At 35.7% G+C, this 21,065-nt stretch overlaps 2 protein-coding genes across 2 annotated transcripts; one reads left to right on the forward strand and one right to left on the reverse strand.

Moving 5' to 3' along the window:
- Nucleotides 1-1,198: 1,198 nt before the first annotated feature.
- On the forward strand, nt 1,199-9,859 carry LOC121327989 (transmembrane gamma-carboxyglutamic acid protein 1-like). Its single transcript, XM_041272396.1, has 4 exons — nt 1,199-1,305; nt 3,918-3,969; nt 5,777-5,937; nt 6,799-9,859. Exons 2-4 carry the CDS (start codon nt 3,960-3,962, stop codon nt 7,279-7,281), a joined length of 654 nt encoding a protein of 217 aa, XP_041128330.1. The 5' UTR covers nt 1,199-1,305; nt 3,918-3,959; the 3' UTR covers nt 7,282-9,859.
- Nucleotides 9,860-11,228: 1,369 nt separating this feature from the next.
- Nucleotides 11,229-19,500, reverse strand: LOC121328030 (oxygen-dependent coproporphyrinogen-III oxidase, mitochondrial-like). Its single transcript, XM_041272481.1, has 7 exons — nt 18,856-19,500; nt 18,082-18,225; nt 16,699-16,809; nt 15,462-15,603; nt 13,436-13,654; nt 12,853-12,957; nt 11,229-12,739 (listed from the first exon to the last, which is right to left on the reverse strand). Exons 1-7 carry the CDS (start codon nt 19,394-19,396, stop codon nt 12,652-12,654), a joined length of 1,350 nt encoding a protein of 449 aa, XP_041128415.1. The 5' UTR covers nt 19,397-19,500; the 3' UTR covers nt 11,229-12,651.
- Between the last annotated feature and the right edge of the window lie 1,565 nt (nt 19,501-21,065).

The following is a 21,065-nucleotide window of genomic DNA, read 5'->3' on the forward strand; positions in this document are numbered from 1 at the left end:
TCCATGGTGACCAGCCCTGTCAACAATGACAACATGGCGAACAGACGAGTTAGAATTGTGACTATTTGACTATATATAGGACTATATATAGGACTATTTTTTTCTTGATTAATGTGGACCATAACGGTATGCCGAGAAAGCACAACAATTATTGTAATGTGTAGCCGTTCCCTTTGTTGACTCGTGATGTATACCTCGCCCAGAAGTGTATACAGCTATCCCATACATAAAACTTTCTAATACAAATAAAGGGTTTTATAATATTTCACGATAATATACCGGAAAAGTTTGTTTGGGGTTTAATACATATTTACTGCACCACCCAGAATGGCCGCCAGTCAAATTTGCAAGATTATGATCTTGTAGCGCTGATTATGATCTTGTGATTTCCACAGTTCTGCATAAATGCGGCATCTTCAGGGGGCTGCTGCGTGACCTCCCTCAACTCCACCCACGGTAATCTGTACAGATTCTACATAGCCCAGCACAATACTGCATGAGACTGGCTGCGGCTGTGAACCTCAGAGACGATGCAGAGATCACGAGTGACCTGCTGCTAATCTTAATGCCAGTAACCACAAAAATGACTGCTGTCTCTTGAGGCGAACGACATCTTATTATAGAGCATAAGAACATAAGAAGGGTTACAAACGAGAGGCCATTCGGCCAGTCTTGCCCGATTGGTTGTTAGTAGTTTATTGCTCCTAGAATCTAAGCTGTTTTTCAAAGGACCCCAGGGTGTTGGTTCGAGACTCCCCCAGTGATCTGTGTAAAAAAAAAGTGCCTAGTGGTTTCTGTTCTAAATACAGCTTTATCTAATCTACACACACACACACGAGACGTAAAATAATATTTACAAAAAAACAATCCCTAGATAATTGTGTTATTACCTCAAAATAAGTACTACATAAATAAATGAGTGTGTTGTCATAGCAATTGGTGATCAAATAAATAATAAAGTTAAATAAAATAAAATCAATAAATAATAACGCTTTAAAGTCATATATGAAGTCATAATGCATTGCAATTTGTGAATGTTGTGTTGTGTTTTCAAGGATTCACTGTGCTACCCTGCAAGGTTTGAAGACGGCGTTTCTCTATAAACTGCGTGTGACGTCAGAAAGACAGCTGCCAAGAGCAGCCGGCGCAGCAAGCTCTGGATAACAGAACTCAACCTGTGTCAACATTTCCCAGGAATCCAACAGCATTACACCCAGTCAGAGTCGTGGTGGTGTGAGCATGCGTGGCTTTTTGTTGTGAGCTTGGGAGGGGACAGAACTGGAAAAGAGACAACAGGCAAAAGCGGTAAAGTAAACTTTCTTTCTTAGTATATATATATATATATATATATATATATATATATATATATATATATATATAATGGAAATCTAAAATAAGCATAACATTTAGCGGAATATAACACGTTGTGTTAAGCTGTGCGGTATATCGGCAAATCTGTTGTTTATAATATCATAAGTCTTTGTCAGCCACCCCTGCTCTCTCTGTCTGTCTGTCTGTCTGTCTGTGAGTGAGTGAGTGTGTTTATAAAACCACGTCAATTGAAAATGAAAAATATATTCGCTTTGATTTTCAGTTAGATTGGTGTATTCTTATTGGATCAATACAATATCTTAAACTGCAATTATTATTATTATTATTATTATTAACATTATTATTATTATTATTATTATTATTATTATTATTATTATTATTAGCATACGCCCTTATCCAGAGTGATTTACAGTTGTTCCAAATATTACAATATGAAGTATCACATTATAGAATATCACATTAAAGAGCAGTTATATAATACAGTGAAATCAGTAGTAAATAAGATCAAATTCAAATAAGAGCAAAATAAAGAATACAGTAAATAATTACATTTAAGAGCGAGTTCTACTAAGCAGTTAACTAACAGTAAACAAATATTTGATTATACGAGAAAAGTCCATTTAGAGCACATAGTAAGTACGGTAAGTGGGTGAGAATGATTTACAAAATTACAAAAAAAAAAAAAAAAAACGTGAATACGAATAACAGTAAGAGTAAAATGAAGTAAGTGTTCGGTATGGTATTACTGGGTTCTATTTGTTTTCACGATTAACAAAGGCTTATTGTCGTATTTATACAATCGGTCCTATTCAACTGGCAATTCTGCCAACATGTTCTTGCCTCTTCTGCTGTGTTGTTGTTATTCAGAGGACCCACTTCCTAGTCATCCGTTCACTTGACTGTGGATGGAACCATTGATTTTGTAGTAACAAGGTCAGAATTCAGAAGTTTGAAGAAGTGAAGAAAATGTATGCTATATTTAAAAAATAGCGGATTTTGTAAAACGAGAACATTTGAGAAATTTGTAACAATTGTTTATATCATTTACATGGCATCAAAACAAGCTGCCGGTATATTTAAAACAACAACAACAAAAAACCTCCTGTCCCACACAGGCTCATATTCTGTTATTATTAATTAGGGGTGGGCACCAATATCGATATTTTGATATGATATTGATACCATTCGATATTGATAATAATTTCCATATCGCGATATTGTGGCGACAGGTACCAATTAGGTGACATTTAGGTACCAAACGCTATTTGCATGCTGCATAAGCACCGTTGGCCATCCGTTTTGCATTATTTTGAGATATGCGCATGCCTAAGCTATTAATACACTTTTAAAATGTGAACTTTCGGTATTATAAGTGAGAAATGCTTTTAAAACATCAAAACACATCTCAAAATTCGGCATGACACCATACTTAATACTTTTCAAGGTGTCGTGAGTCAGCATTTGAAGAATCAATTACTTACCGATTAGGTTGAATGTCTGTGTGCAGTTAAGTGTAAGAAATACAGTACTCCATCGCTTATCCGACTGCGGATATGTAAAAAGTCTTTAGAACTTGCAGACTTGATACAACTACGTTGAGAATTTAAAAATAAAGTATCTTAAGAGATTTTTAACTAGAGATACCGGCGCTATTACTCTGCGTTCCCAAGAGGTTCCGGGCCGATCCCGGCAAACCCGGCACAAATTAAACACTGCAAAGCACCACTAAGTTAAAAAGTATGTTATTGCTTTTCATATTTTTGATATTGCAATTGTGTTGTTATATTTTTCTGTGTTTTGGAAGACTTCGATAACGATATCGAAATACGTGCATGTCGACATACAATTTTCCCACCTATTATTATTATTATTATTATTATTATTATTATTATTATTATTATTATTAGACTAGTGTACTAACTGTATAAATGCTTCCCCTCAAAAATACTTTTTTTATATATTTTATCTGTACTTGTCACAGTAATTTATAATTACCCCCCCCCTCCCCCAAAAGCATGAATGAATAATTTACACTGTTTAATGGAAATACCATCATATTTCCAGTATTTTAGTTCAAAGATCTTTCCTTTTAATGTATGTGTTAAAAATCCAGTATCATAGTTTTAACTTCATAGGGTTGTACATGCATTCTTTTGGTCAATATTTTAACATTTCCAGCGTGCGTTTGTTCCTTTTTACATTTTGAAATCTAAATATGAACAACTGTACTAATAGTATGACTTGAGATATAATTTGGTATTTTCTTTAATTACATGATGTTAAATAAGATCTAATAATAATAATAATATATTTTGTCTTAATCCTAAAATTCTAGGTGATGCAAAACGATTTGGCCATAGCTGTATGTGGACATGATACTGTCTCTTTAAATATTTAAAAGTAATATATATTTAAAAAGCAATGAGTTATCGTACACGTAGTTCATGTTTGTTAACCAAAGAAATATCCGATGAATTTGTATATATTGACTGCAGATGGTTTCTGGAAGCACTCAAATGAATTTGGTCTCAGCCTATGTATTAGATGCATTAATTGAATTGACCAGGTTTCCATTTGCTTTTCAGACTCTGCATCCATCATTCTGTTGACCTGAGTGACAGAAAATCATGGGACATGGTATGTACTTTAATATTAAACTGAATAATTTTATATAAAAGCCTTCTGATTTTACTGCAAGTGTCAAATACAAATCGCTCTCAGTTTTAAGGGTACTTTTCATCCTTTTTCTTCTGCATATTTAAAAAGATAACTAGATACAGTATGCTATGCAAATACTTCAAGCATCCTCTAAGAGCCTGGGCTGGGACAGCTAAACTGCTGGTGTAATTGTTGCAAATAAACAACATGGTTTGACTCTTCAATTCATTTACTGTAGTATGGATAGACCTATAGTAATTTGTTATTAGGGAGCCATTCTCCTCAAATCGTTGCTAACATATAATTAGGATACTAGTTGTACAATTTATGGTTTGCTTTCTTTTTATTAGGTTTTATTTGTAAATACAAAATACATTACAGACAAAATAATAAGAATCAAGAGAAAACAAGCTCTCTTCTCTTGTGCAGGGGTGTAGTTTAGTGGAATAATGGAGAGGGAGTTGTTTTTATTCAGTACTGTTCCGCATGTTTTGCAGTAATTTATGCTATCCGCTGTTTAGTGTAGTAGTTTTGTATTGGTTACGACAATGTGTGTGTGTCCCCTTCAGTAAAGGCCAACAATTATGAGAAATTCGAGACAACCAGCAATCTTTAAAATGAAATGTTAACTGCCATGATTTAGCAGCAGTGAGGCTGAGCAGAAATATTGGGTAAAAAAAAAATATTGGGTAATTTTTTAGAGATTTCGAAAAGCACTTTATTTGTTTTGCAGCTCACATAAACATACAATAGGCAGAAATTGGGCCTCGGGCCTTTTAAAAAATAGAAAGCATTTTCTTGTGAACTGTATTGTTCCTGATGTTGCATACATTTCAGTTGGTGGCTATGAGTCTGTGACACTTTCAGTAATATAAGTATAAACACAACTTGTATGTATGTAGTTTCTACCTAAAGACAAAAAGAACCGAATAAGCGTATTCAGATTCATTTTGACTATAATCTGGTGCAGGTAAAGGGCTAAATGGTGCACTTTCCCATTAAAAACACTTTGATCTCCGACTGCACAATACAAGAAAAGCCAGATAGTTTTACCTCCCAGTTTCTGATTTTTATTATTGCCACTATGATTCTCAACCTGTAACCATCCACTGTACAATTCAATGGGTGCTTGTATAAAGAAGCACTGTGGTTGTTGTTTAGATGAATTGTTCAAGTCAAGGCAGAAGTGATGTTTTGGCAGAATAAATATGTTTTGTTTTAACTGCACATGTCTATGTACTCGGACAGTGAATCCCAAAATGGGGTATGTGGGATGGTTTCAGGGGGCACGGCACATACAGGAATATTCTCTCTCAAATGGTCATGACACCTGGGAAAGCAACGTGCTTGGGATTATTTTAACTAACATGTATTAACTCCACGGCAGCCCAGTAGAACGTTTATATGCATTTCCAATGTTGGAATATACACTTTATACAATTGTAAGGGGAACAACATTTCTGTGGATTCGCTGGAATTGAGAAAGAAATCCTGCACTTGGTTAAGTCTGAAGTAATCCCTTCACACTGTTAGGTACTGTGTGGAAAGCTGCTGCAATAATTCCCCTGAATCATGTGAGTGGTAGCATGATACATTAGCATTAATCTTTCATCTGATTTTACTATTATCACCCTTGTTCTGTTTAACTTTGCATGTGATGCAGAAAGCTCTGAAGACCACAGTTAGGTTTTCTAATACATTAGTGTACAGCCTCTCTTTGGCTTTGGTAATGATATATTGTTAACCAAGCTGTAACCGAGTCCCATATACTTTATTATGTTCACAGTTTTCCTGTCACCAAACCAAGCCAACTCAGTTCTGAAAAGGTTCCCAAGAGCAAACGGTCTGCTTGAAGAAGTAAAACAGGGGAACATTGAGCGGGAATGTAGGGAGGAAACCTGCTCTTACGAGGAAGCAAGGGAGGCATTTGAAAACGATGAAAAAACAGTGAGTGAATGAACAGTGTTTTGGATTTCCAGTAGTTGGAGGCAGTCTTTATTGCTTCAAAGTAAGCTGTAAAGGAAAGAACAAAAAGTGCATTAAATAAGCACCTGTCCAATTTCTTTTTTAGTATTTGGTGTCAAACTTGAGCTGTAAGAAAACTGATCAAGCTTCCACTGATTTTTAATTGCATGAAGGAGATTTGGGGAGGTTAAATATAAAAAATAAAACTTTCTATATCATCCAATTAATCACTCTGAGGAATTACTCTCTGATTGTATTATGGTCTGGATTATTGGTACATTTCAAGTGTCTACTCTAATTGTCTGTTTAAATGTAGCCCTTATGAAACTGGCATAGAGAGTATAGATAATCCTGACGTATGGCTTGCAGATACTAAACCGATCAAGGCAAAGAAAAACACTTTCTCCATGGATTTGTGTACATAGATATTTGTTCTGATCATATCTGGCACAGCAGGCATTTTTGAAAAATTATTGACTGTGGTGAAAGTTGTGTCTATAGCCAAAGGCATAAATCTATAACCAAGTAAAAGTCACACCCAGTTTGTAATGAACGTGAAGGCTGTTTCTGGAGCAGAAATCATGATAAACTATACACAAAGTCTGTGTTCACTCCCTATTTGTACTGTTTCATTTATCATTGTAATTCATGACACCTTACAAAAGCATCTCCTCACAAGAAGGCACATATGTCTTGCTTTAAACTGAGTGAAATAATTTAGTGACTGATGTGAAGTTTAGTTTAAACATTTAAGGATGGAAAGAGTTTAGTAGTTAACTATACAGAGAATGTAGCACCCTGACAATACAGTAATGGAAGCCTGTCTGGTGTTTGCTTTTCCAGAGGGAGTTTTGGTACGAATACAGTAAGGAATTGAACAGCGACAACAGTTTCAATGTAGAAGGGAATCGCTTCCATTCTGTGTACCTTATCGTCCCCCCCCTGGCAGGCCTCCTTGTGATAGTCGTTGTCTTGGCAGCTATTTGGCACTGCCACTCCCGAAAGATGTTTCAAAGAGGGACCACGTTCAGCGAGCGGAGGCATCACCGGAGCCAGGCTGACAGAAGCATGTCTCTGGTAGCCATGGATCATCAAGGCCACGTCTCCTACCATCCTGGCACTTCTCCTCAGTCTGACATGAGCATAAGCAGTGGCCTAACTGTGGGATCCCCTGCATACATGGGGGTGGAGCTGGCGCCAGGGAGACTGTCAAACGGAGAGCCGCCCCCTTCGTATGAAGAAGCCACAGGGCATACTGATGTTCGGATTGAAACGGCAGGACCACATACAGATCTGCCTCCCCAGTATGAAGACGTAGTGAAATAACTGGCTGTTGATAAGGTTTGTGTTTTTACCAAAAGGCAGTATATTTCAGCACTAATATTATAACAGTGATATATATATATATATATAATGTATGATCATTTCCCCACCCAGTCCAGGATCACAGTATAGCACAGAAAAGTGCTGTCTATCACTGTTCTCGGAGGAAGGCCCAACAGAGGCTTTAAATAAATGAATCCTGAGCTGTTTGTTTCCACGTGCTACGTTGAGTTTAATGTAGAAACAAACTGAGTTGGTGACCTGGGAAGAAGGCTAGCTGCATGGACTGTAAATGCCAGCATTTCAGTTCTGTGACTACTCGTTGTAATCTGTTGAAGATTGTAAATAACAATGTTTCAAATAGAAAATAATAATAAAAAAAATGTAAAGGTTATGCTAGAAATGAATTGTAAAGCCTTTATGCATAGCACTGTCAAAAAAAGACATTCCAACTACTGGAGTATGCTTTAAAACAAATGAAACTGTGAAGGTATAGGCTGTTTTGTTATAATTCACGCATGTGAAGTAGCTAGTAACTCCCTTGAACATTTTAAAGTTCAAAAGAGCCACTTTAGCACTAACATTTTTAAATCAAAGAGGAACATCTGGTGCAAAATGCAGTTCCAATATCTGAGTGGGTGTTAGCCCACCACAGGTCACAGTGTTCTATTGTTAATAGACAAATACTGATGCCATTAAAATAATACAAGCAGTATTTAATCTTCCTAGTCTGAACCACAAAAAGGTCTTGTATAACTTTTTGTGTATCTTGATCATTTTTTCTAGATCAAGTACTTGGTTTCAGATACACCAGAACTTAATTTGTGTTTTGTTTTCAGTTAAGGAAAGCTTTAAGGTAAAACTATGTTACAACATACATTTGGTAAAGCCAAACGTTTGCCACTTTGAATTTTAAATGTTCTTCGAGATTTTCCCTCTGGATTAGATTTGATTTTTGTTGCAATGGACTGTTCTGGTAGCTCTACCAAATCTCGGTTTCCATACTAAATAGTACAGTATTGGCTGCTAATGCTTGAAGTCTTTAATATTGTGCCTGAAGGGTCTGTCTCCTAGATTTCAATAAAGTGTTACACGTTTTTAATCAGAGCACACAAAACTGAAGGATATTTAACACAACCTTTGTTGCATTGAAACAACTAATGACTAGTTAATTTTAGAAAATGTTATACATGCATCATGTTACTAAGGGTTTGACGTGCAGGACTGTTTCTGCAGATGCTGGGCTGCATTGAGAAGAAAGCATTATCCAGCTGGCAAATTTGCTATGCTAATACTTTATGAATATGTCCCAAGGAAACATACACACCAGAGATTAAGACCTTTTCCCAGATCTCTGAGTTAAATATTTTCAGAATGTATAAAAGCATGCTAAAATGTAATGGTTCTAAACTAAGACCTAAGATTTATAACTACCAGAGTTTAAATTAGGGAATAGCTTGCTGTACTCTAAAACCTACTTAGACCTCCCAGGATCAGGGTTGCCAGTGCATTGATTATTATTAACTTGGGGCTGTCTTAATGTTGATGGAAGATTACTGCTTGTGTGTTTGGGAATTTTACAATGGTAAAGCTTGCCATTTATTATTTGACTCTGGATTTCTGCAGAATTAATAAATTGAGCTGAGAAGCAGGTGGTCAGATTGCACGTCAGCATACAGCACTTTCAATTTATAGTTTGGATTATAGTTTAGTCAATCTTTAAAAAAAAAAAAAAACGCTATGAAAGGGCAAATTAATTTGTTCATAATGTCTGGTTCTTGAAAACAACCAAAACAAAATAAAAAAGAAATAATGTTTTGTTAAATGCATACTATATTTGATTTTTTCTAAGCCTGGTTGCCGAACAATAACCTTAGTATAAAATTTGTGAAATACTGTATTTTTATTGGTGAATTTTGTGGTTAAAGCTGTGTTAACCCAATAATTTTTTTCCCCCATTTTGTTTTGTCATTTTTCTGGTGAATGTGTTTGTGTATGTATTTGTGAATATTTGTCATATATTCTGCCATAAGTGAATGGGTTAGATACTGTGAGCAGCTGGGAATAATAATGTCCATCTTGAAACAGTCGCTGCTGCTTTTAGTGTGACTGTATAACTGTTTCTAACCAATGGGGGAGAACAAATGAAGGCATGTACAAAAGTTGCTGAAGTTGTAATTGCTAGCTTTACAAATGTCATTTCATGTTTACTTCTCTATGTATAATAACGTTTAATATTTGTGAATTGCCCTACTAATTCATACTAGATTACCTTTCAAAGGTGATTTAACATATGGTTGACATTTTCCTTGCGAGTCAAGCTTAGGGGGCATGGGGTCGGTGATGGAGGAATATGAGCTTGGTCATATATACTGGATACCAAAACTTTTTTTTTGTTTCTGTAATCAGAGTGGGGTGTTATAATTAATGACCCTAAAATGCAGTGTGAGTTGCATTCATTAAAAAAGACATGTTTGTGAAGTGCCTTATTTCATAGACTAAATTGAATGTGTAATAAATGTATTTAAAAAAAAAAAAAAAAAAAAAAAAACTTTTTTTTATATATATATATATATATATATATATATATATACACACACACACACACACACACAATGTTGCTTGGATCAATTTGTAATAAAATATTCCAAAACCATTGATGTCTGAAATTAATTAATCTCAAAGATTATATAAATTATCAGAATTTCACCAGATTTGGAGTGTTGTGTTGTTTTTATTTCAGAACGTGTCAAAATTCTTTTTGGGGGTACTAAGCACATCAATAGTTTGCACCACTCTGCCTCACTGACACACCGGCACACCTCCCTCTAAGGGACTGGGTTAACATAGCTGCTGGCTATGCTATCATGCATGCCATGGAGAGCGAGGCTCTGTCCCACAAGGGGCTGGTGAGAAAGGATAAAAGTAAGTTTAGGTAATAAAGTAAGCCTCCTTTTACAGACTGCAGAACTTGCTGTTGTTCTAGGGAAGGGGATTGGTGCCCCCTTACTTTCAATTTAGTTTTTTCAAAAAGACAGTATAGCCCCTCAAGGTGATTCCATCTTCAATAGTATGTGCATTCTTGCTTTATTTTCTATGTAATAATCTTTCTTTTAAGTGCAAGACTGTTGATATTCTCTTATAAGGATCTTAAATTGAAATACAAAATCTCACATAAACCAAAACATAGTAATATCAAACTACTATAAAGTATGCTATAAATAAAGGCAGTGGGGTTGCTGATTTTTAGGCCACTGCATTACAATATTTAATAATTCTTTATTTTTAACTATTATGTAAAACTATTTCTAAACTTAGTGAAATGTACATGTGAAAAAGTGTGCAGTGTAGCACTGATATACAATTGTGTGCAAATTTATTAGAACACCCCATTGCTTATGTTTTGATTTTTTGTGCATATGAAGTCAAACCGCTGGAACTGAAAATCTTGGAAACCTTTTCAAAATAGGCAAATTAGTGATTGTTTAATTTAATTGAATAGGCAAATTAGTGATTGTTTAATTTAATTGAGGACACATGCAATTCACTTAAGAGTAAGAAAAGGATCACATAGCCACAAATAGTAAATGCATGATACTTTATAGAAGTCGCTTAATATGCCTTTTTAAAGCAAAGTGATCTAACATTTTCACACAAGTGCCTATTGTTTCTATATCACTGATTACACTATGTAACACAATTTTTGTTCCTGGGTAGTAAGTGATTTACAATTATACTGTATTTACAGTATAATTGTAAATCTCAAAAAACTACTCGCTTCTAAATCTTTTGTAGTCATCTTTGTATTACTTTAGTATAAATACATGTTAATTTGGATTCATGTTTTTTTCTGACTATGTGAACAAAGAGACACACATTTGGTCATTTTCCCATTGGAAATAGTGATATTTTGAAATATGACTGTACTTTTGAGGCATAAGCAATTAGGAAATAACACTTACTACCCAGGAACAATTTTTTTTTTTTTTTTTTTTGTTACACAGTGTTATTGACTGAAAATTGAAATTCTCAAACAGAGGTTTTCAAGCAGATAGGTACTTTATATAAAAGGATATAAATGATTAATCGTAAGGTGTTCTAACACATTAGTTAATACAATGTGTAAGTGAATCAGTGACAAAACACATCTGCATATCAGACATGAAGCTAGTAAACTTAATATGGCTTATATATGAACACAATATAAGCCTTAGGTCACAAATCACAGTAAAGAGTACCATTTTGTTTTTGCATGGAGTTTCCATATATCTTGCTCTGCATCTAAAATAGTTTATGAGAGAACAGAAGTAGAGCTGACAGTGGGAGATTTACCAAAACAGGCAAGCCTAACAATTGGACTTCTATATTATGCCTGTTTAAAACATTGTTATATATAAAATAAAATAAAAATAAAAAACAGGCTTTTCTAAAAAAAATACTCAAATTGGTGAAAAAAGGTTATATATTATAAACTGAAATATTGTGGTATTAATTGATCGTTAACTTTTTAAACACTGATTTTGCTGTAGAACACGTTTGAGGTTATTTAATGAATGCCCAAGACAAAGCTGGGTTTGCTTTACCAATCAAGTGAGTAAAAAGGGATGAGAACTGGATAGCTTTTACAATTGCAACAACGCAGCTGTATAGCACATGAATAAATACCAAGACTGACACTTTAACCAACACCATGCTCAATTGCAGTTATGGCAAAGCCTTAAACAAACTGAAAGCACACTTGTCCAGAGTAAAAAGTAATCCTGAAACAGGCTGGCAACTCAGCCTTAAGATTTAATATAACAAAGAAATATGACATTGGAGCAGCAGAAATGCATACAAATATAATATTTTCATTTCTACAACTGTACTTCACAACAATGCTTTCATTTTTGTTTTCCATTAAAATAAATTTAAAAAAATGTTTAACTGGAATTCAGCATCAATCAAACATCACTGTTTCCATTTCTTTTCAAAACTCATTCATTTTAAAATAAGAAAAAAATAGATTCTTCTTAATTATAACTTTAAATGTTCTACAAAATTCTGTAACTTGCACTAAGTTTGCTTATTAACTGCTGTGCTTTAATGAAGACAAGGCATCTGCATTTAATTTTGACACATTATAGTATTTTTTATGACATACTTTGCAGATATAATAAATAAAAAGTTAAATGCACCCAACATACACAATAACCTGAATGTTTGTTTCCAATACAGGTACTGAGAGTTTACTTTCAGCATCTCTTTTAAATAGTCTCCTCTAAACTTTCATCTATTGAGTGCAATGACATAATGGTTTTGGGCTATATGCAGATCATCTAAATCAGTGAACTGAGGGTTATTGGTATTCATATCTCTTTCAGCTTCTTTTAGTTATTGAGCCCAGTCTTTGGGATTACGTAACACTTGCAACATTTCTGCTTCCTTTGTACCCTTACGAGGTTCGTGCATGTATTCCCATCTGTGGAACATAAAAAAAAAGACAAAATATTGAAAACATGTCACCAGACTTGAACACAAATTTAACAGTCTGGCTTGCGGCATTGGAAGGTACATTTCTTCACTTCTCCTCACCTTGCAGTAAGTGGCAGAGACATCAGAATGCTTTCTATCCTGGACCCGGGTGTTGCAAGGCCAAACTTTGTTCCCCTGTCATAGACCAGGTTAAACTCCACATACCTGCAAAGATGAAGGGTGAGTAGGCTTAGAAAAAAAAAAGGGGCTTAGGATTCTGGAATCAGAAAGGCAAAAACAACAACTAAAAACCGAACCTTGACGTAGCGGAGTTATGGGTGGTAAGATATGAACTATTTAACAACTGTTTTTTGTTTTGTAATGAATGTCCCAGCTTTCTGGTAAGAAATTAGGGGAGGCTGTTATCTTGGTACTGAGTACTATAGCTATATCTATAAAAGGGTTTTTCTCCAGGCCTCATATTCATTATATACAGTGCAGGATTTACCTTGGTATTTCATATACTGTGTATGATTTACCTGTGTAACAATAGCCATTTACATGAGATATGGAATATTAAGAAAGGACGAACATTCGTTATCCGCTTTGCGTAGCTGAAAATAAAAATCAATAAGTGCCGTCTGATGTTTTACCACTTTGTTATGTGCGGCACTTCAGTACAATCAGGAGGATAGACCCTCACCTGCCCCTACGGAGCTGCTGCCACTGCTTCTCCTCTGAGGTGAAAGAGTCGTTGAGGTGTTTCTTCACAATGGGTATGTAGCAAGGCACCACCGCTTTGGCACAGCTCCTCACAAAGTCAAACACATCTTCCTTTGTGGGGGAATCCAGGTCGTCGAAGAAGATTCCACCGACTCCTCTTCTCTCTCCCCGGTGCTTAATAAAGAAATAATCGTCGCACCTACAATAGTGGTAGAGCGAGTTAGAGGAAATATCCAACCTTGAACACACAAAGTATTCTCTGAATATTTAAATCAGTAATGGAATGAAGCTCCACCATTCTCATCAGTGAATGACTGCAATACCAGCAGCAGGAGGCTGAAAAAAACACTTCTCCAGGGGGCTTTATGAACCTGTGCCAGAGCGAGCAGGTAGGACACATGAACCAATAAAAATGCTGAACTCTGGGAGGAGTCGGGAACCATTGAAATGTTTCTGCTTGAACAAGTTGGATTTTAGCAGCCGATGTTATGAATTCAAAAAAACATTTTGCTGAGCGGACCCGAAACATAACCGATGCAAGAACAAATTCTTAACATAAACTACCCATTTCCCTTTCTCTAACATTAAGACCAATAATTTAAATATTTATCTTACTTCACCCCTAACTTAACTACTGGCACTCGTCTTTTTGGCTGCTGGTAGTAGATTTTCTACTGGTTCTCATCACTCTTATATTTTTTATGATTAGTAGTTGCATTGACAACAACAGCTGGATTGTACATTAGTTGAACTGAACTGAAATGTCTCTTCAGTGCTTGGATCCTCAATTGCAACAGCACTGTTTAACCCTGGTCTAGATTATTATGTTGTGAGGTCGAGCGGGCCAGGTTCCAGCAAGAAAACGCAGAGGGAATGTACCACAGTGAGCTCTCCCCTAGTGTCAGTGGAAATGGGATATTAGCAGCAGATAAATATTTTACAGAATTACAGCTAAATAGACCCCAGTCAAAAGGCAAGGCATATCTTGAAAGTGGTCTTCAGTTACAAAAAAAAGCTGACTTGCAGGTTGTTCTTTGAAATATTATGTCAGGGTATAGCAATAATTTGTTTTAACAGTAAAACCCACCCACCCAAAACTCACAATGACACAGCATTTCTAAGAAACCCAACCCAGATAACAGCTCACAGCCAGAGAATAAAGTTATCCTAAATGCACATTCACTGCCCTGTTTTATCTGTCTCTACCACAGGAACCACTAAGGACATTGTCCCCACCTAACCTTATCTCTTTAGGCAAAGTTTGTTGGCATTAGAGATGACTGGCAGTAACTGAGGAATGTAAAACTAATGACACCCCAAGAGTATCAGGAATCTTTCAACTGAGTATTGTCCACCAGACAGCTACAGCATGAACTAACTTTTCTAAAATCCATTCTCAACAAAAAGTCATTATGAGTTGTGCTTTTATATTGATAATTTAAATTTAATAGGTGACGAAGTCTATAAAGACCATCTCCAGCTTGTATATCATTCAAAAACAGCGTTACTGATTATCATAGCAATCTTTGTTGCAATGGGTTTCCATATTATGTTCAAAATGGGAAAAACAACATATAATCATCGAAACTATAATACTGAATAGTAAAAAAAAGCAATCCTGAAAAAAAAACAAAAAAACTTTGTAGTTATAAATCATGTTCAGGTATCAGCCATTGCTTAGAAAATACAGTCTGTTTTTATGATGTTATATATATATATATATATATATATATATATATATATATATATATATAGAGAGAGAGAGAGAGAGAGAGAGAGAGAGAGAGAGAGTTCATAAGGCATGCATATGGAGCCTTTTACTACAACAGACTTAATTGTTCACAGTTTGAGCAACCAGAATTTAAATTGAAACATGTTAAATAAAAATATGCAAAAGCTTTTTTTTTTTTTAAATGGTGTCTATTTAAACTAAACTTTGTGGATTATCCTTTTCTCCTACTGTCTCTTGCTAACGTCACCTGAGTGAGTAAGGTTGTATGCCGTACCATTTTTTAAACTCCGGATACAGCTTCCTGTCATGTTTATCACAGGCATCCTTCAGGGTTTTGTGAAAATGAACAGAGTCCTCCTTATTAAGATATGTGGGTGTCAGGTCTGTTCCTCCACCAAACCACCACAGCTTTGAACCTGTATGGGGAATGAACAGAACTATGATCCACTGGGTACTTTGCAGAGGAACTTCTCATAAACAGGCTGGGGCAGTGTTGCCATAATACAGAAACATTCAATACTTTTAAAAGGAGTGATATCCAAGACTACAATCAATTTATACTGATTTCACTTTCAACAGCAGGCCCTATTTACAAAGCTTTAAATCATATTTATAATAAATATAAAGCTATATTTTAATCAAAACATTTTCTAAATGTATACTGCAGTGCAATTTAGTTGATAATCGTAATAAATAATAATTTAGAAAATAGATACTGGCTTTTTTAAAATTTGATTTAAATACAGTAGCTTTACTCCCCCCCACTTGCTCGTAAATGATTCACCAATTTACTTTAAGTCTAATGCTCTCTCTCCCCCTCAAATCAAAGCGTCACTTGCATTAAACTCAGGGATTAAATCCTCATCTCTGAAGATGGCAGTCTCCTATATTTCACCTATAGGCAGATCGCAGGCAAATTTAAAACTCCTTAGTTAAAGTATTACATGGCCAATTTGTCCATGTAACCAGATCCATTGAGTGCATTTAGGGTGTGGATATCAAATCTATTCAAAACTGCAGACAAATGGACATTCTATAAGAAGCTAGAACACTGTCTGCAACCTTAAATCCCAAATAACACAAAAACAAGATCCCTGTGCAATTAGACCTCAAATTGCTATTTTATTAATTAAAAGATAAAAACAACTCAGAAATACACCCACTGCTAAACAGAACAGAGAGGTTACGTGAACACACTGTGTAAGAAGACCATGCCTTCTGCTAAGATGAAGTAATTCGTTAGGATAGGATGGGTTCTTTTTTTTTTCTGGGGAATGAGCAAGCCTAGAAAATTGGGGGAAAATGTAGCTTCTTCTGAAAAGTTCCATAGAGAATATTATTCTGACATCAACACCATTTAAAGATACGAAGGGGGTATTTTTATAACATGGTACATTTACTTACTTTATACCTTAGAGAAAAAAAATGAATGTTTTGGCATTCTTGCTTATGCAATTATGCACAAAATGGAATGCAGTTTTTTAGTTCAGGGAAGGGCTTTAAATTCTTACCATCGGCTTCTTCGATTTCAAAGTATCTGTAGTTGAAATGTATTGTGGGGATGTGAGGGTTCTTTGGGTGGATCACAGAACTCACTCCCATTGCACAGAATGGCAGCTTTCCTGCAAATCAAAACAGAGCGGGAAGCTAAAGCTGATTTTCTGAATGGAACATTACTCAATTGTGACATCATCAATCCTTACACAAAGTCTAAAAGTTTTCTGTTTAAAAGAGCAGTAGTGCATGGAGCTAACAAAATAATTTCTTATGTAAAATACAAACACATTTGGTTGATTCTTCAGAAAGATGCCCGAACACAACAAACATGTGTATCTGTATTTTTTTTATGTAACAGGGTGGAAATGCAGTATTGAAATATTTGGATAGAGCAAGAAGTAAACTGGTCTTAAATCTTTTGGTTTTCATTTTGTGTTTACAACTCTTATATCAATAATTCGGCAGGATGCAGACAGTTTACAATCTTACAGTTTTATTACTCCAGCCCACAACATGTATGATTTGTTTTTCAACTTTTCAACTCACTTCCTGGTTTATCAATAAAGATCCTTGAGTAACTTTATACAAACAATTAAAACACAAACACTAATACAGTACTGCAAAGCAAGCTTAACACTAATAGGAAAGTTATTTACTTATTAGCCTTTTAACAGTATTGTTCATCTTATAATTAGTATTTTATTAATTGTAATACTGATTAATTTAGAATATTTTACAGGAATAATTAATTTTGTAAATATAAATGATTTGAAACAATTAACGGTCCTGAATGTATTGGTCCTAAATGCAAATAAGCTTACAACTCTATAGTGCTGTTTTTGTGTTTCATCCCACCCCAGTCACAAGCCACTGACTGTATTCTATTAAGTGGGACCACAAAAACTGATTACTGATCAGTAGCAGTGTTTTTGCACATGGCCCGCCGCCTTCTCAAAGCTGTTTTCTTCATGTAAAATGACAGTAGTGAATGGCTAGTTAATCTGTTGCCAAAACCCAGATTTAAAAATGAAATACACATTTAGCATAATGTGTTGGTCTTTTATTTAGGAAAATGGAAGGCCCATGAAATGACAGTAATTAGGTCGATTTAATGGGATTATTTTGCTTGATCTATGTATTTTAATTTGTTTTACAACAGAAAGGCGTCCCCAATGGCTTGGGGGCACCTTCAATATGGAATTGGTTTTACAGGAAAGCTTACTGGCCAGATAATGTGGTGTGTGATACTGTAACTGTTTCAAATGTGTACCTTCTTCTAAGCCAGTTCTTTTTTCTTCAGCTTTTTTTTGTAGTCAGCTGTATTCTGTTGGTCTTTTATTTTTTTTAATTTTTTTTTTAAAAGATAAACACCTTTTATCCTCATTCTTTGGCCTTACCATCTTTACTTTTAAGTAACTTCCCTCGGCTTCTCATCTGCTGGGCTGCTTCCTCAGAAAGATTGCCAAACACAACCGACACGTTTACCCCCGCCTTCTCAAAAATGTTGCTGTCTTGCAGGACGCAGCTGATACCTCCACCGCCTGGTAGGGGAACAAAAATAATCTAAAATGCCAGTGTCCAGGCTGCACGTACCAGCTGTCCGCACACACTATAAACGCTGTGTCATGTAATGAAATGTGTGATCTTAGGAAGACCCCAGGCTGCACTGTAAAATCAGGGATAACTGCCACCCATGTTAATGGCTCGTCCCAGAAAATAACTACTAACACCCTGCATGTGGTCAGAAACGCTGGTGACAGCTAAGGGAAGTTGATGGCTGCAGTGGAATTTTGTCAATAAATCAAGAGGCCATGGAATCATACACACAAAATGCTGTTTAAATAAGTTAAGCTTTTGTAAAATATAACAATATATTTTAACAAGTGTTAAGGCCAAAATGCATATGAGCTGAAAGTTGCTTTTAAACAGAATCTAAATACAAATAAAACTATATTAAAATGAACAGAAAAGAAGAAGTGAAAACAAATCCAGTTTCTAATTCCTAAGTTACCAATAACATTGTACAATAACGATGTCAGCGACAGCACTTTACAAACGTGAAGGTTTGCACGTAGCCTCGTCACCCACAAAAAGAATGCAACACGGTCTTTAACATAACATGCTTATTTTCACACAATACAAAAAAAAAAAAAAAAAAAAGTTAACTTTACCCTCTTTCCTGTCCCAGCGGTCCACTTGAAAAGTTCCCCCATCTACCTCAGCTAGAGCTTTGCAAAATTCTGCTTGTGTTTGCAAAATCATCATCTCCATCTTCGTCCTCATTTCTTCCTTATTTTTCTGCAGGACTTGGACATCTGTCACAGGTTCAGACATAAAACATTTGCACTTCTCCAAAATATCATCTGCATCCTTTTTGCCGGTCTCGGATTGAACGGCCACTGTAGATTTCATCTCGGCTCTCTGAAAGTGACTTAAACCAGCAACCAGGCCCGCTACCAGTGCAGCACCAGCAACTAGCCGGACTTTCTTACCGTTCGACCCACTTGCAGTTCTGTCCCCTGCTATACTGGACTTGTATCTCACGTTGGAAAGTTTGAAGCCAGCATTCGTGCTTTGCAGAACTCGTGTATTCAATGGACAATGCACGAAATCTGAATTCGAAACTGCACATCTGCTGCTGAAATGAGGCAAAATAAGCTTGACTTTTGTTGGAACCGTCCTACCCACGCCAGCAAAAAGGAAAGAAGACATGACAGGAGTAAAATAAAAATACAATCAACTGAAACAAACGCTAAATCCTTATAACAGCTGGCTGAAAACACTACGTCTTCCTGTATGTATGATGTACTGTGGTTATGTGTGGTAACTCATATGCACTTTTCTAGAATACCAAGTTGTGGGAATCGTAGTTTTGCAGATCTGTTTCAACCCGATACGCGCATACAGATATCGAGGTAAGGTAACTACAATCCCAGAAGGGAGTGCGTGTCAGTGACATTTTAGGGGGCGGGTCTGTTCTGTAGAAACACGTGGTGTTGTACAGTTGTACTATATCTTAGCCGCCGGCGGAGGGTGAATTGTGCAAGCTATGACATATGTAAAAGTATATACTGTGTGTGTATGTACATATGAAAAGAACTTCCACAGTTTAGCCTTCTGTGCACACTAAAAAAAAAAGGTTGCTTGTTACCTACCAGTCGAATTTGTTTGTTGAGGAGCACCCACTTTCATATTTCTGAAAAACATATGACCCCCACTGTGAATACAATATACTTATGATACGACCAGCCGCAGTTCAAGCTTGTTTTTCTATTTCAAGCTGATAAGCTACAAAGCTGATGTAAAATTTACTTGCACAGACATTCTTGTCAAAATGCTATACTACATAATTCAGTCACCTTTACATCGGGCGGTTTATTCTATTAAATACCAGTTTATGGGTTTATGATGATGATGATGATGATGATTATTATTATTATTATTATATTATTATTATTTATTATTATTATTATTATTATTGTTATTTTAATAATATAATTAAGCAATATGGACTATAAAAACATTGAAACACCTACAAAATACAATCCTACAGTGACACCAAAAGGCTATTAATTTATGCAGTTCTTTAAAAAAATGTATTGCTGCTTAAATTGAGCCAATTCCACAACATAATCATTTGAGGAACTTTTTTTTTTTTTTTTTTTTTTTTAATCCAGTAATGTAGAACAATGTCAAGATGGGCCAGTCCCCTGCTTGAATGGGCTGTGAGTGACAAGATTCCTTTCACTTCAGGATAGGAACCAACTGTGACACTTGAGGTGCACATTGACACCTTGTGGTAGAAGGGGGGTATAGTCAAGAGCAGTGTGAACTTCAACACTGCAAGGAACATTTTTGTGTCACATCTTTAGGGTTAAATACACTCACCTTTGTGACAGACTTTCTAAAGAGGACCATGCTTCATTCGAAATGCAAATGCAAACCCCAGCGGATAGAAAAAGAAAGGCAAAAGTCATTATTGCAGTCAAGCAAGTGGTTATAGGATAACGATGTTGAAAAACAAATTACTAATGTAAAAGACTAAAACTGAAATAAGCTTATTCTTCCTGATATCATAAAGACATGACTTGTTGACAATCTAATTTGTTTACATTGTCCAGAAGTAGCTGCGGGGTTACTCCTCCTGTGTGCCAAACAGACGACTCGTGCTTCTACCTGCAGCAGTAGATATGAACGCATTGCAAATGGCACCCTCAAGCTATTCTAATGATAACCATCCCATTCCCAACCCATAACCATGATATAATACCATTAATATTTTCACAACTAATAGGTCATAATAGTAATATTACACCAAGCGCAATACCGTGCAGTCTTACAGTTCGAACAAACACGACAGTCCTGAAACTCAACCTTTCTT

The sequence above is a fragment of the Polyodon spathula genome, chromosome 15, assembly GCF_017654505.1.
Source record: "Polyodon spathula isolate WHYD16114869_AA chromosome 15, ASM1765450v1, whole genome shotgun sequence".
In the NCBI taxonomy this organism is placed as follows: domain Eukaryota; kingdom Metazoa; phylum Chordata; class Actinopteri; order Acipenseriformes; family Polyodontidae; genus Polyodon; species Polyodon spathula.

Coding starts and splice junctions, on each gene's coding strand:
- LOC121327989 (XM_041272396.1), top strand. Junction 5,938..6,798: donor TTGAAAACGATGAAAAAACA/GTGAGTGAATGA, acceptor TTGCTTTTCCAG/AGGGAGTTTTGGTACGAATA.
- LOC121328030 (XM_041272481.1), bottom strand. CDS start 19,396: ATGTCTTCTTTCCTTTTTGCTGGCGTGGGTAGGACGGTTCCAACAAAA. Junction 15,604..16,698: donor TGAAATCGAAGAAGCCGATG/GTAAGAATTTAA, acceptor TTCCCCATACAG/GTTCAAAGCTGTGGTGGTTT. Junction 12,740..12,852: donor TCTCTGCCACTTACTGCAAG/GTGAGGAGAAGT, acceptor TATGTTCCACAG/ATGGGAATACATGCACGAAC.